The following is a 15,959-nucleotide window of genomic DNA, read 5'->3' on the forward strand; positions in this document are numbered from 1 at the left end:
TATGATTTGCATTTTCTCCAACAATGAAGTAAGAAACACTGAATAAATACTGTTTTCCCTCAAGACATGCCGTACTTCTGTTATACAGGCTGTGAAATGGAAAAACATACTTAGAGGCTGAATATGGTCTGTGACTCCTAATTTTTTCATTAAATATAAAGACCTCTTTGCAATGATGCATCTGAAGCTTCATTCTAACTAATAGACTGAAGCCCACCATTTTAGATTGAACCACAGATTTTTTTAAGGAAGTGGCAAACCATTGCTGCTAGTTGAGAAAATGAAAATTAGTCCCTGGGAGAGGATACAATCAATGGTGTGTTAATCTAACCTTCAGCTGTTAATGATTTGCACTAGTATTTCCCCTGATGCTGTGGGTTCTGCTGAAATATTGTTTTAGCAGTTTCTGTCAGCTTTCCCTACCTTTTTTCTGCCTGAACAGGAAAGACTGAAATGAAAGTTTTAGCAACAGATTTTGCATGTGCTTCCCCTCACCCCCCTTTTTTATCTGACCCAGTTCTTTCACACCATGGAGGCAGAAGACAGAACGGTAAACTGTTCTGTTTTTTTTCAGTTAGAGCCTTTTTAGCCAGTCTATTATTCACAACTCCTCTTACTCACAGAAGAGGTGTTATACTGAGCAGTCACCACCAGAATTGTGATATTAACATGCAATTAAATAATTTAGGAAGTCTGTATTTTGCCTGCTTCTTTCACATTCAGCCAGAAAGTTAAAAGCTTTACAGAACTCTTTTTTTTGGAAAGAACTGTTGAGGAGGGTCTTGTATTTTCAGCCATGAGAGCCACACAAGTGACCTGGAAGAGACTTCTTGTGCTTGTGTAGCAATGAGTTAAGTGTACCAATCCTGCAGATTTGCCTGATGCTGCAACGTTTGTGTCCTTATGGATCATTTGGTTCACTCACTTGAAACAACCTTGCAAAATAATTCTTATCCAAAAGAAAACTGCGTAGCCCACAAGCCAAATTCTACAGCAAAGTACTGAGTGCCAAAATAATAAAAGTACTCAGCACCTTGCAAAGCTGCATTCCACACATGCAACGCTAGTTCTCTTAACAATCATTTCTTCCATGAATAAGTGCATCTGAAGCATTTCAGTATTCTTAAGATAAAGCCAAAAGGCTTTGCAAAACCATTCAAACTTACTTTACATGTATCTCAGTCCCCGTGTTTAATTTAATCGGTCCTGAATATTTCAGATGAAAAAATATGTGTTTAGCATGGTAAACCTGTGAAGTGTATGACTGTCTAGAAAATTTGGGTTAAGTTGCAGAAGGGTCGTTTGAACTATTTCAATATTAGCTGCCTGCAAACTAGAGTAAGCCTTTATCAGGGTTGTGTGTTAGTGCATACACGTCTAATGTATTGATAAATATTTAATTTATTACAGCTTAAAATATAATGAAAAATTGAAAGTTTCTCCTTCAAGATCACGCTTACAAGTCATATTAAAAGCAACACAATGGTTTGAATATAGGGTGTACACTAGACGCAAAAATAGCTTAATGAAATTCTCAAATAACTTAGACATTACTTTACGTTTGAATATTTCTCATGCGTCTTATTTGCAGATATATGAAGAGTTCAGGAAAGTGTCTTTAAGTGACATTATTTATCTACCAAATTCCTTAAAAGGCTTCATACATAGTATTTACTACTGATAACTAACATAATCCATCACAAGTAGTCTTTGTACCTGATTTAAAGGCACAGACATAGATCTTGTCAAAACTTTTCTTAGAAAGTTAAAAAAAAATCAGGTAAATGTCAAATGTTCAATAGATTACAAAGTGGGTGATTTACACATTTCAGAAAATAGGTGCTACTTGCCAGAAGGGATGTTTTTGTTGCTGTGCTCTTTGAATGTATTTTATCAATAACCTGGATTGAAAGAGGAGATTTCTAGTAAAATTTGCAATGACAAAAAACAGGGATCTCTAAGTAACAGAGACAACATCTCATGGATTCAAAGTATTTTAGGATGACCAAATGTACAATCCATGTATTTCTATGTGGCCAAATATAAGAACATATTGCCTATGAATGAGGAATGTAAGCCACAGGATCTAAAAAAATATATGGGGATGAAGGATGGCTCAAAGGACCTGGGATATATAAAGGGAGGAACAACAAGTAGAAATAGAGAACAAATGACTTCATTATTTGGCACTGATGTAGTAATTTCTGAAATATGGAGTGCACTTGAGACATCAACACTAAGAAGGCTGAAAAACTGCAGAGGATTCAGAAAAAGGACTGTGGGAATAACTGAAAGACTTGAAAATACACCATATAGTCAAATTCAAATAATAGAAACTTTTCTTCATGCAATGAACAGATTATATGCAATTTGATGGTAATCTGTAAATTTATACGTGGGGAATAGAAATGTAATCGCATTCTAATAGAAAAGATGTAATAAAAAACTAGCATCTGGAAGCTCATATCATACAAAGGCAGATCTAAAACATGGTATTCCTTAGAAGTAATTAGAGCTCCTGAAAAATATTTAGAGCAATTTATATAAAGAATTTGCTGGATTCCGTGTTACTGGATATTTAGTAATCCACAGTGGATATTTCTTTAAAACACAACTCTGTTCACGGTGAACTAATTCAGGTAAATCTTATGGCCTTTACATTGGAGAGTAGATTAGATGATCATGTTTGCAACAATTCCCTCAGGCATTAAAATCCACTGAAATTAAACACAAGATTACAACTGAGTTCAAAGAACTTTGGATCACACACATAGTCACAGTTCTGTCAATCTGCTTAAATGCACACAATTTTATTTTTAAAGGCTAATGAAAATAATGGACTTGGCTTGGTTTGTTGGTTTTGTTTTCTTCTTTCTGAAGTTTAATGAAAGAAACTCAGATTTTAACATACAGTCTAACATAAGATATGGTCAAGTCAGCTGAATTCCCAGAATCAGCCAAGATCAAATACAGATGAATATAACTGGAGCTGGAAAATACCCTGCAAGTATGATATTTAGCCTTACAGATTAGAAAGACATTTACACTCTTCATGCAACTTCATTTTAGCAAAGTAAGATCCAGATGCCTTGTTTAATCATTTTGGGTTAGCAATAACAACTTCAATACATGATTCTCTTTTCTTCCTTCTTAGTGATTAAAAAACAATCTTAAGCTAATATAACACATATACTTACTCTGGCAGTCGAGACAGGATGCCTAAGGAAAGAGAACTTATGCCATCATTGATCCGACCTGACAGCTTATGCTTCTGAACCCAGCTGACAGCAAACTCCAGCCCAATAAAAGCAATGAAGAATGGAATACTCTGAAAAAGAGTGTGAAGAAAAGAAGTCACATCACAAATAGAATTAGATTCACCTTTCTTAACAGCACTTTATACAGCCAGATACTTCTCAGGTTGTCTGGCACCTTACTAGCTACTACTATGATAAAGCTCCACATGGACCTTAAGCATCAGAACAACCAAGACTACCATTTAATCCACAACACAAGCATAAGTCCAGTGCACTAACCTTCTCCCATATTATTTTCTTTTGTATCTTCTGCACATAGATTGTTATATGGCATCAAAACAAAACACAAAAGTCTTTCCAAACTCAGGTTTCTCATATTCAAGTAAATCAGTGAGAGCAGCAACAACAAGATAAAACAGAATCTGCTTTTGATTTGATATGTAAGCAGTTTTTGAATGTGTTCAGCCACTGAATTTGGCATCCAACAATATTATCTGAAAGACATAGTAAAGTGAGTTTCCTTCTACTCGGCATTTCTGTTGCCATGCTTTTTGCTGCAGATAGCAACAGCTCTTCTGTGCTGTTTTTGTCAGAGAACCTAGTAACTATGCAGCCCATTCCGATTTGGTTCTCTTTCCAGACCCAGCAGCAATGATACAATGTTCCCTTTTTTCTTTTGGGTTGACTAACTGTAAAATAATTTTCTGCCTTTCTGAAGAAAAGTATAATGAGGAGTGAGACTGAAACATTTCTCACTCACAACCCTGCTTCAGTCTAGGATTCAATTCACACTGTCCATCTTGCATCCCAGATCAACGGGCAAGTTGAAAATGCACAACAGCAGCACCCAATGGAGAAAAGTATGGCTGTGACTAGTGGTAGGGTTGGGTAACATTATTGTGACAACACAACTTTTCATCAGTGGAGAAAGATTGTTACAGCTGTTCTCAAATTTTCATCAGCATAAGCAAGAAAAAAGGACTGAATAACAGTAATTGATAGAGTGTATGTTTTTTTGCTAACACTGGAGTGCTAACAGTCCCTGCACTTCATGGGTGGAAGGAATGATGAGGCAGTGGCAGCGGCAGCGTATCAGCCACCGCCACCAAAATCTAGGCAACCTATGGCAAGGAAAATAGGAAGGAGTTGTTTTGCTTGCATCAGATCTCTGTACACATGAATGTTCCTTCAGCTGCCTCCCTCGCTCTGTAGAAAACTTTTAAGTGACCGTGGAGACATTCAGACAACTCCTTCTCAGTGGTATTAAGGCATAAAATTCCCACCATGTTTTGCAGGGCAAGAGAAATGCAAGACCAGTGAGACTTTCTGTACCATTATGGAAGGCATCACACTGCCAAACTTGCCCTGTTAGTCATCTTCTGCTGCCCGCTTCAAATGACCTGCAAACACCTATAGATTCACAGACTGGAATCCTTCAAACTGCACTGCTGTAGAAGAGAGGCTGCTCCTGCCTGTACAACATTTTAATGGAAGAAGCATGTTGCCTCTGCAAATGCCATTGCATTTTGGAGGGTGCTCATTTCTGTTGCCAAGTGAGATGTGATCTGGGAATTCCTACCAGGCTGGGACACTAAAGAGACTAAGATGGATATAGACCAGATTGCTCAGTCGAAGAAGAATTGGATGATTCAAACCATGCAAGCAGCAAGAGATTTATAGCGTCTAGGAAATGTGAAAGTTCATAAACTTCAGCAGCTCAGGGTTAGGTTACAATAGCAGATGAACAGAGATTAATATCAACATGGCACTTTTTAATTTAGATGCCTAGCTTGCTCTTTAACAGGTATCTAAAAGCCTGTTTGGGATATGCACTAACTGATGATATAAAAACCTTTGAAAGCAAAGGAAGACCTATGGATAAAGCCTAAACAGCACCCAAGAAAAGCAATGTGGTAAATCTGTGGATATTTGAAATCAATAATAAATAAATAAAAACCAAACCCTGCAACCTTCTGTTTGAAAACATTGAAACATTCTAGGAAAATATGAATTACTCCTTGTTTAGCTCTAGCTTCTTCATTTCTAAGTAGACAAGACTTTTAATGTACTTTTCTTAATTGATTTAATTAAAGAACAGATTCCTAACTTATCAAACAAAGGTTGATGACCACAGCTGTACATTCCAGCAGAGATAAAAAGAGTCTTACTAAGAACAACTAAGAAACACTTGACCACAATATTAGGAGCCAGGTCTAGCACAGAGTACAGGCAGTTTCAGTTATGGAACAGCAGAAGCTGCACAGCAAATTGAATGGGCTCAGGACAGAAGTAGTGGGATGCTTTATTCATGAAATGAAAATAGTGAATAGGAAATATACAATGCCTGTATTCTATGTGGTGATTCACTTTACCTCGCAACCTCTGAAATGGTTAAAATACTTGACTTTATACTAATACGCATTAATATAACTTCTTTCCCATTGACTTCATTAAATATTTTGTTCCCACTGTGAAGCTGTGAGACAGCCAAGCATTTGACAGCATTTTTTGACTCACAAATAGGGAGTGTCATAGCAAGGAGGATAGAGAAACATTCAGACAGCCTTAACCTCCTGCCCGTCAAGGAGCTTGCGAAAGGAAAGATTTATGGCATACCTCTTAGTATCTAAGAAATTACTATCCCACTCCCACATACCCACATTAAGCTTTGTCCAAAGCAGTTCAAAGGGATCAACTATGTCAGGTTAGTATATATTATTTATGTGACCATAACACCCAACAGCTATTGTCATGAAGCAGGATCATACCATGTTAGATGCCGTACAAACAGAAGGAAAAGTCACTCCCTATTCCAAATGGCCTGCAGTCTAAGGATGAGATGTAATATAGCAGAAGGATAATGTGACTAATTCAGGAAAAAAAAGAGACAGTCAGTAAGGCAGACAATAGTCTTGCTAGACTAACCATTCCTTTTTTTTTTTTTTCCTTTTTTTAAGTTAAAGTGACAATGAAGACATTTAAGGAACCTGTTGAGGATAGCTACTGTTGGCATCACAGGTCAGAGGCAGAAGCTGGATCCTTTTGATATCTTCTGGTTTATAAATGTTTTACTCTCTCTCTGTTTCATGTTTCTTTCTTGTCACCCATCACTGGAAATACTTAATGGAGATTTGCATTAGCTTGTGGTTTACTTGTATAACTGATCCATAACTTGAAAGTCTTACTCTGAGCACTAAGAGGAGTTCCCTTATAAGTAACCAACTCTTACAGAATGCAAAGGACCATTTAAAATCAGTTTCTGCTTTATACAGTTGCAAAAAATAATATTCTAAGTTGAAACTCAGCATAAATTCATGGGTTTATTGCAAGTCTTGAAACAGTTTCTGTTTTCTTAAAGTCCCAGGTCCTTATAACATAAGAATCTCAACTTTCATGTAAAACTAAATACGAAGGTTCTGTGCCTCATTATTTAGAAGCAAAGCCTAAAATGTGAATTGAGTGTAAATGTGAACTTAAATCTTTAGGCTCTCAAAAGCAGAGAGAAAATAGAAAAGAAAAACAATGATTATTAAATTTAAAGCTTTCATTTTGGGGCTCTCAGCAGAAGGAACAGTGCGCTCTCTTCCTGAGTCTGACTCATGAAAGTCTTTACTGAGCACAAGTGATAATTTCAGAATGTAGCAAGGAGCAAAGTGAAGTTGTTGCTGTTCATGAAAACTATATTCGGCAAGCAAAAAGCAGCACTCCGTCTGCCCATCTGTAGATTATGAGAGAATCAAAAAAACAGAGCATAATCTTATACCCATAGCAAATAGGATGCTCATGAAACAACACGGCAAGCCATCAGTATACATTGTAAGAGTCAGGATGTTCTGCCCTGGAGAAAGAAAATTGACTTATGCTTTCTCTTCTCTTCCTAGAAATAATGGAAAATCAAGGGTTTCAAATTCTATGTGACAAAAGCTCACATAAAAATAAATTCTATGATTATGGTCCAGGATTTGGACCCCTTTTCCCAGAATTTTGGACATTAGTTGGATGGGTGATGTTTCCCTGGGCAGTGCTGCAGAGCTTTGCTACTAATCACTGGTAGCTGATCAGCTCACGTTTTAAACAGAACTTGGGGCCTTCACGTACAGCTCTGCCAACATACAGAGCACAATGCAGGGACCAGGAGCTGTCCTGCCTCTGATAAGGGAAGTAATATAACCACAGCCAGAACATACATGACACAAGTTAAGCTAAGTAATTCTGTTCTCAAAATCAGAGCTGCTTCACCCAATGCTGTCATTTGCTGCCCAGATGTAACAGCACAGCTGACCAGCTCAAGGGAGCTACTCCTATGAAGTGCATATATTTCGTAAATCTCCAAAGTGCTCAATTTTGCAGATCACTAAAAACATGAATATTGGTGTGAAATAGGAGGTTCTGCCACCTGCTTAAAGTTGGAAGGTGCATATCCCCTCAACTGTAGCCATGTGATTTAATGTACTAGAAATACCTTCATCCATATGATACACATGATAGATCACAGAGCCAAGATCTAAAACCCACTTCTACATGGTGTCTCAGGAAAAAAAACCCCAAAAACTGTTTAGGAGACAATGTCATCAGTAGTTTGTGTCATACCCGCATCATTGTTACTGTCTTTTAGAGTGAATTATTTGAGCTGAGGCCTTCATTTATTACCAGCTCTACAGTAGACGCTTTTTTGTTCTATGTTGGGCTGAGCTCAGACATGCACATCTGTATTTGTACCAATTTAAGGGCTTACCACTCAAAGTCCCCCTTGAATGGTTCCTCAGGTCACTATTAAAATCTAGCCCTCCTGAATCCAATGGATCTGCTGCTCTTGCAATTGTTGCCTAAACAGTCCAAGCGAAGCTGCCAGAGTAGTAGTTCAAATGCAGAACAGTGACAAGCAGCTGGAGAGGGACTGTAGATAGTTACCTTCTGCCCACAAACACATGTCCAGAAGAAGAGGTGTGAACACTGCCTATGCTGAGACCAAAGCCATAGAGTTAAAACAGTTATACCACTAAAAGACTTTTACACACCAACCTAACCAAGCATCAAAAGATCTGTTCTGGCAAGAAATGCATTGGCGGGGGATTCTAGTACAACTAACCAAAGATAGCAATTATAGGAAAGTATAATCATAATGGCAAAACTTTTTTTAGTGTAGTTTTTGTGCGAGGTTTATATTCCCTTACAAACTTATCACAATGGTGCTCTACAACAGCAGAAGCCTGCAGGCACTTTTGTAATGCAAAGAAGTATTAAGAATCCTTCCACAAACTTTTACAGTTTTGTGCCCAAGTAAAAGAAATTCCAGGTTTGGCCAAGGTCTGAGCTGAATATTGCACAGGTCTGCACGGGAGAAGAAAGCTCAGGGATGTTAAGGAATCCTGCTGGCAAGAAAGTGAATGATGCTCGGCTGGAAATGTGCGAACAGTAAAAGGGATTGAGATAGGCAATAGATAAGAGCTGGAGGGAGAGATCAGCTGACTAGGCAAAACTGTCAAGCTCTAGACAGTCTTCCTGGACCACGATGCTATAGCTTAGTTGCAAAATGCCTCTGAGGAAAGCAGTCCATCGACCAGACACTGCACGCACAGGCTGGGTTTGCAGCAGCTGTCTGCTTACCCTATCCAAAAGGGCAATGTTTGCTGGTAACAGCCATCAGCAAGGGGCTGCTGCATGCTATGATTCCCAGAAAGCTGCTGACAGTGCTGAACTACTCTGCGCAACCCATGACAACTCCATCGCAGCCCAACAGCAGCTGCTGCACAGCAGTCCAAGGTTTACCTGGCAGAGGAGCTAGCCAGAGCTACCAGGACCCATATGAAAAGTGTGGATCTTCAGTGAAGCTGGACTGAATTTACTTTGACAAGGGCAAAATAGTTTTTAATCTGCTCTCTCCATGAAAAGCTTACATGGCTTCCAGGTTCAGCAGGAGCTGTGTGCCAAGATATGTGCAATAGGTAGGACAGAAGGGAGCAAAGGTACCTTCATAGGAGTGGACAAGCTGGCAGGGCAGCAGGGGAGGAGAGCTGCTGCCTGCTGCCAAGGGCGTTCTCACCCCGACCTCTGTACTCTTGCCTTGGAGCTTTAGGAGACAGCACTGTCCCAACACAAATATTTGTTCTCAATTCTCTTAAACAATCTTTATTTTTTCTTTTAAATAGAAATTTTTATTTTTCTTTTTTTTTGACTGAGCTTGCAGCACTTGCCTCAAGGGCACAGAGAGACCTGACATTTTGCTTGCTTTGAGAACTGTAATAGCCAAACACAGTATCACGTTTTCTGGTTTACTCAGTTCAGCTCGCTGTCCCTATATCCAGCAGCACCAACAAGCTGAACAATGTTAGCATGAATCCCCAGGTACCTGGGGCGCTTCTCTGAAAACTTTAGCACCTGGTATCAGGAGAAAGCATCCGAGCCTCCATTTAAAATAAGCTAAAATAGAGCGCACGGTTACCTAGGCAGCTTACAGGGGCAGCTGCAGAGACCCCCGGAGTGAAAGCCGTCAGAGAAAGACAAGGTATTTAACCTGAACTCAGGTGCCCTTCGGCGGACATCGTTCCCCTGGACCGCCCGTGGCTTCGGGGAAAAGGCAGGCGGCAGCTGCGCGCAGGGTGGGCGGAGGGGGCGGCGAAGGATGCCGCCGGGGAAGAAGGGAGGGGACTCTCACCTTCTCCACGTAGTCGGGCACCTCCTCCACCGTGCGGAAGGAGCTCTCTCCGGGCGGCAGCGCGTAGAAGAGAGCGCGGAGCTGTTGCCCCGGCGCGGTGGCCCGCGGCCCGGCCGCCCCGCCGCCCATGGCCCGGCTGCGCTGGGCTCCGCGCCGGCGCCGCTGAGGCGAGGGCAGGCGGAGGAACAGCGGGGAGCTCCCGCCCCTCGCCCCGCGGCGCGGCGCCTGCGGGCCGGGGCGGCGCAGGCCTCGGGCCGTGGGCCCGGCCCGGCTGCCTTCCCTCCTTTCCCCACGGCGCTGGGCGGCTCGAGGGCCGCCGTGGGGAAGGCCTCGGGTTTCTTAGTTCTCGTCGGCTCGTCCGCTTCGGAGGTTTTCTGGGGTGCTTTGGTTCGTTGGGTTCGGTCTGGGGGTTTTGAGTGTGTCATCAGGGGCACGGCCCGCCTCCGGGCGTCCGGAGAAAGGCCTTGCGCACCTGCCGGCTGCGCGGCCCCGTTCCCCCCTCACCCCCAGAAGCTGAACAGCAGAGCTCCAGCCACCCCCTTTCGCCTTCGCACCGGTTTCCACGCCCAAGAAATACCGCTCGGCTCTTGACTTCTGCGTAAAAAGCCGAATTTTTTAAAATTACACTGTTAAGGGTTTGGGGAAACAAGCTGAGCTATGCTCGTTGGTTCCTTTGTTCAGCTGTAGGGTCAGTCCAGCACCCTCCCCATTTGAGGTTTTTATTTTTTAAGCTTGCAGAAGGGCTTGTCACAGCTCGGTTTTATGTAGCTCCAATTAACATGACTATACTGAAGGTCACCCTTAGAAGCCATCTATTATGCTTTCATCTACAAAGGAATGAAAACTAGGCAAATAAAAAGGAACAGTGAAAACAAATGTGTGCTAGGTGCTTGCAGTAAATGACTTTTAGAAATGGGAATAACGACAGGCTTTGAACGTTCAGGCCTTCAATCTGAAGCTCAGGAGCATGAATTTCCTTCTCAAATGTTTGTCAATCACACTTGATATGTTTGGCTTTAGTACAAATAATAAGCTTTGTGACAAAATAGATTAGCCAGAAATAAAATAACACAATGCCCCAAGAACCCCTTCATCTCAGACATTCAGTTCCACATACGGTCTTTGCAGAAGAAATGGACTGTACACCCTGCTGTAAAGGATTTTGCCACAATTTAAATCCTGCCAGTCATTAAATAAAGAAAAACTTTCTACCTTGAATCAACCCTTAGTTTTGGAAAGGAACTATGACAGGTCACTTCAGCTGAAGTTTCTGTTTAGAAAAAAAAAAACACATATGAAGAAATTGACATTAAAATAATTGAAGTAATGCACATTTGTGATGTTTGTATTAAATACGTTGCCATTTAAACAACAGCAGGGGGGTAGATTTAAACAATACTCTGCAGTTTGAATGATGTAACAACACTGTAGTGCATGAATGTCAGAAAACTACTGGAAGTACCAATAAAAATATTTTCCTTCAAGCTGAACAAAGCACAAGTATTTTAAAATGGAGTTAATGGTGAAATAGATTTGGACACTCTCTTAATATGTATAGTTTCTACTAGTACTATGATATAAGCAAATATTAATAAGCTTATTAAAATGCTTTACAATTACATCCTAGTGTTCTCAGCTTCAATGTTGATTTATGGTAATCTGAGGTTCTTAAAAGAACTCTGTTAACTTCTAAAATCTGAGTTCATCTAAATGAAAATTCCAGATTTAGTCAAAATCACACAAATCAACAGCATTCTGACTAGATCTGCATTGCAGACAATGACACATGGTAGAAAATGTTTCCTTTTTCATTTAGAGTAGCCTAAGTATTTCTGTGGTGTTACCCCCACATTCAAGCTCCTTGAACTCACCCTAGCCTCAGCCACACCATCCCAGCCGGCCACCCCGAGCCCTTCGTTGCTCTGGTGCTGGTGTTCATCTTGCTCCACTATCAACTCACAGAGTTAAAATGGCCAAAACTTAATCCCACCAAAAAAAATGTTTTCAGTGAAGAGTATCTGGGGACCACTTTGGGGTGAGAAGAATGATTAGCAGGGCAAGGGAGCCCATGGCCACACAAGGCAAGATACCTTTCAGGTACCATGGAACCACTACTTCATATCACACCATTCTCGTAAAGAAGAGAATCCATCATTTTGGGGGGAGTCTATACTTTCTTAAAAATTATTATTATGGATACCCCTTTCAGTGTAAATTATCACCCAAGTATCATTGTACTGAAATTCTTGTTTTCAAAACTAAAGGGAAGAATTTGGACTTGATTATGCCTCACAGGGGAAACAGATGGGTTGTGTTTTCCAGCTTCTGTGTCCAAGGAAAAATAGATGATAGTACTACAATAGCTACACCTCTGGTGAGGAGAAGAACAATTTTAAATCCTGTCTGGAGCAACTGTGAGTTTTAGACAAGCTTCAGTAATCTGGCTCTACAAATGTAGCTGCTGTTGTCTATTTAAGCCTTGAAACTTAGCATGCAGTTTCCAGTGCTTGCTCCTTTCTTACGAAAGGAATAGAAAATAAAGCATCCAGGAACGTTGCTCTAATGGAAGCTCTAACCCTGTACCAGGCAATGCTCCCTCCATTCAGTGACCTCGCAGATTTTTTTTTTTTGCAAGCATTGTTTTTTTTTTTATTTAAATCTTTGCAGAAAATAAAATAACCCACTTTTTTGTTTTCCTTTTTACAACAAAAAAATAGAAAAGTAAATATTTCCCATCCTATGCTGCCATCAAAAATGCAGAAGGATGTTCTGTCTGGAGACTGGGATTCTGCTGTTGACTACTAGATCGTTCCAGTAACTAAGGCAACAAAAGCCTCTGTTCTACTTAGAGGAAATTGGGGAGCTGGCCTAACATGATCTGTAGGTGGATCATATTTTGTTTTCTCTAAAGAACTCCATCCCACCCACTTCATGAACAGAGAACGCCCAGACGCTTCCTGTTTGGGTCTCTCTGAGCACTAAACTAGCACTAAATAATAAACTCATAAAGGGAATTAGGGCAGGTTGAAATTGGGATGGGCGATAAAGCCTGCCTTGGCAATAATTCACAGCAAACAATCATATCCAGAATCAAGCTGAGCTTAGTATGCTCCATTTACATAGTAGTATCTTTGGATATAGAAACACTTTAAATGAGTACATTGTGATGAGCAGATGTCAGAAATTTTTTGTATTGCTTCTCCAGGTATTCAGCACCTATATTCACGCTTGACAATGGATGTCATTAGGGGATAACTAAATGCAGCAGTGTTGTTATAAAACTGGTATTAGAAAATATTTTGAACGTTGTCTTTGGTAGTGATAAACCCTACACCATATAGTACCTTTTAAAAAAATATTCAAGTGTTTATTTGTTCATATTATATAAGCCCTATGTATTAATACACAATTCTTAATAACAGCATAATACTGACTCCAGAAACCTGAAGACAGGGATGTTCATATTAATCAACGTCATGCCATACACTTAGCCACTTACTGCTAACTTTCCATTTCTTCTATGCAGGACTGCTAACCATAGAACAGTGCTCATATATGATAGTTCTAAATTATTTAATTCAGTGCAACTTGTTAGCAAAATCAATTTTTTCAAGGGTTGCCAAGAAGTCCAGAGAAAATAATATACCCTTCGGGCAGCCTGCTAGGGAAACTTACTGTGATAAATGTATGTATTAGTCTTAGAACTTTATCCTCTATGTTTATTTATTATTAGCATATCTATTCTCGATCCTATAGCAGGGGGTTTTTTATTTGTTTACTTAAACACAGTCATATGTCTCATATCGTTCTTCTTTCTCTTATAGAGAATGTATTTTTTTAATTCTTAAAATTCCTTCTCGTCCTTCTTCTGTCCCCAAGTGTATTGACCATGGGAATCATTTGTACCTTGGACTCTGGCCCCCTACTTAGCTGAGCCAGATGCTGCCTTTCTGTTGGAAAATGGGTGGGCAGCACTGTGCTCTCCCTCCTTACTTCTAACAGACTTCCTCCACCATTTACCTTGCCCTGGCACAGAGACTGACAGGATTCTTCCATGAGCTGATTTACCTCACAAACACACATAGCAAGAAATTAAGCCAGAAAAGAAATAGTTTTACATTCTTCTGCTGCTCTAGTGAGCTAAGTGGCTCATGAGAGGGTCCAGGGAGTGCAGGAGTTGGCATGAAAGCCCAACAGAAAGGCAGCAGGACCACACAGCTACAAAGCAGAGATGGGAGAATGAGGTAGAAACAGGACTTCTTCATTTCGGCAGAACCAAGTTATTAGATCAACTGAACAGCTCATGGAGTCACCTCCTCCTGTGAATTTCCCAAAAATATGGCTTCAGCAGACTATCATATGTCAGCATGCAACTACATCCAAACAGTTGATGCTTCCTTTACATCAGCACTTTAGTAACTGCCTTTTTCAAAATTACCCTTTTTTTCTGGAAGGTCAGTCTCTAGCAGGATAGAAGCTTTTTCTTTTATTTGCCTATTCACATAACTATATATGTTATATACTGCATTTTATGGATGGGTTTTGGCTGGACAGGAAAGCTCCCTTGTACTCCATGTTCTAGCTGCCACACATGGATGGGGTCATGGGGCATCTTCTGGAAGGAGAGGAAGATGGTGCTCTCCATGGGATCCAACAAGGGACTGTCTAGCTGCAAGGAAGCCTGGAAGGGATAGCTCAAGAGGTGTAGCAGATGAAAGATGTAGCATGAGATAGGAGGCAGGGGCTTGACCAGGAAGAGGACAACAGTGGCTCAGAGCTGCAGGAGGGAGGTTCTCCTGGGGACCAGAGGAGCTTTGCAGAGGTTGCTGCAACCTAGAAAACCAGCTGAGATATTGCAAGCTGAGACATACATGTTTGAAGGTAGTGGCTTACCCTATTAGAACACAGTGAGCAGCAGGGGAATTGGCATTCATGCTCTGTATTTTTATTAGTCCTCAAACAGCAAAAACCTCAGTTTTCTGTATTTCAGAAGCTACTTTGGTTTAGTTTCTATTCTAATAAAACAATGTTAGAGATAGAAAACCCTTTTAGTGTGGTTGCTATGATGACTGCAAGGAAGATGGGCAGGGAGGTTCATCCTGAAGCTCTGACTGATTTGGGGGAACCAATCACAAGCAGAAAACCCTCTAACATGTTTACATATTAGCCTTCTTGAACAGTGCTGTCATGGCAAGAAGTTCCCAAGAGAGCCTAAGTAGTGGTTTTAGCCCTCCCCCACTTCCAGCTGCATGTTGTGCACTCTCAGCACTTTCCTTGTGCAAGGCCTGGTGGTCATTAGAGACTGCACTGAGCCATTTTAACATGCTCCATCAGCAGAAAAAATAGCCCAACAAAACAAAATGCTAAAACTGGCTTGACTTGTTCCGGACTGAAGTCAAGACAGATATTCACAACAGAAAGGTTGATCAGGACGACAACTAGACTCTACCCTGCTGAGGAAAGCCTGGGAGTTTCAGAACATCAAACTTATCTTGGTATCTCATGCCTAAGCTCTGTAGAGAGATTTGTCAATAAACAGGCATGTGGTCTGACTAAATGATTGTTCATCCTCTGTCTGCATGCCTCATTGCCTGGGCTGTTCAGCTGCCCATGAGTGAGCTTCTAGGCTGCCCCATCTATTGGGTGTTCCACTACCAAGCTGCCTAAGAGGTGACCTCTTAATTAGGTCAGTTATTGGCACTCCCTGAAGTTGGCTTCTTCGGCTGCTTGTCTCTGCACAGCTTGAAACAACTCCAAGAAGCTGCTTTTAAGCCATGAGTAGCCCCACACCAGCTGACTCGCTCATGCCCAGTTCTGATGCAGACAGCACAGCTGCCTGGTGAGTCAGGAAGCAGTCATCAGGGTGTTCAGGCAGGCTGAAGAATAAGGCAGAAACTTTTTAAGGGTATTTTTGTATTATTTTTTCAGCATTTTCTACTCTTGAAATACTTTAACCTTTTGTTCCTACTGAGGAAAAATGTGTTTTGTTTTTTTGGTGGGAGAGGAGATGGGATGGGAGTTACTGGAAAAATAAATTCCATCTTCAA

At 40.8% G+C, this 15,959-nt stretch overlaps 1 protein-coding gene across 2 annotated transcripts in view; it reads right to left on the minus strand.

The window, feature by feature from the left end:
• AGMO (alkylglycerol monooxygenase) overlaps positions 1-10,056 on the minus strand; it is a 199,627-nt gene extending 189,571 nt beyond the window's left edge. Inside the window, exons 1-2 of one of the 2 annotated variants that reach the window (XM_075050101.1) lie at positions 9,913-10,056; positions 3,198-3,328 (exon numbers count right to left, since the gene is read on the minus strand). In XM_075050101.1, the coding sequence (XP_074906202.1) occupies positions 3,198-3,328; positions 9,913-10,041 (260 nt within the window). In that variant the 5' untranslated portion in view covers positions 10,042-10,056. Of the gene's footprint in view, positions 1-3,197; positions 3,329-9,912 lie in introns of those variants that run through there. The other variant, XM_075050092.1, reaches the window with a different exon arrangement.
• Positions 10,057-15,959: the final 5,903 nt, after the last annotated feature.

Source organism: Buteo buteo, chromosome 2 (assembly GCF_964188355.1).
Source record: "Buteo buteo chromosome 2, bButBut1.hap1.1, whole genome shotgun sequence".
Lineage (NCBI taxonomy): Eukaryota > Metazoa > Chordata > Aves > Accipitriformes > Accipitridae > Buteo > Buteo buteo.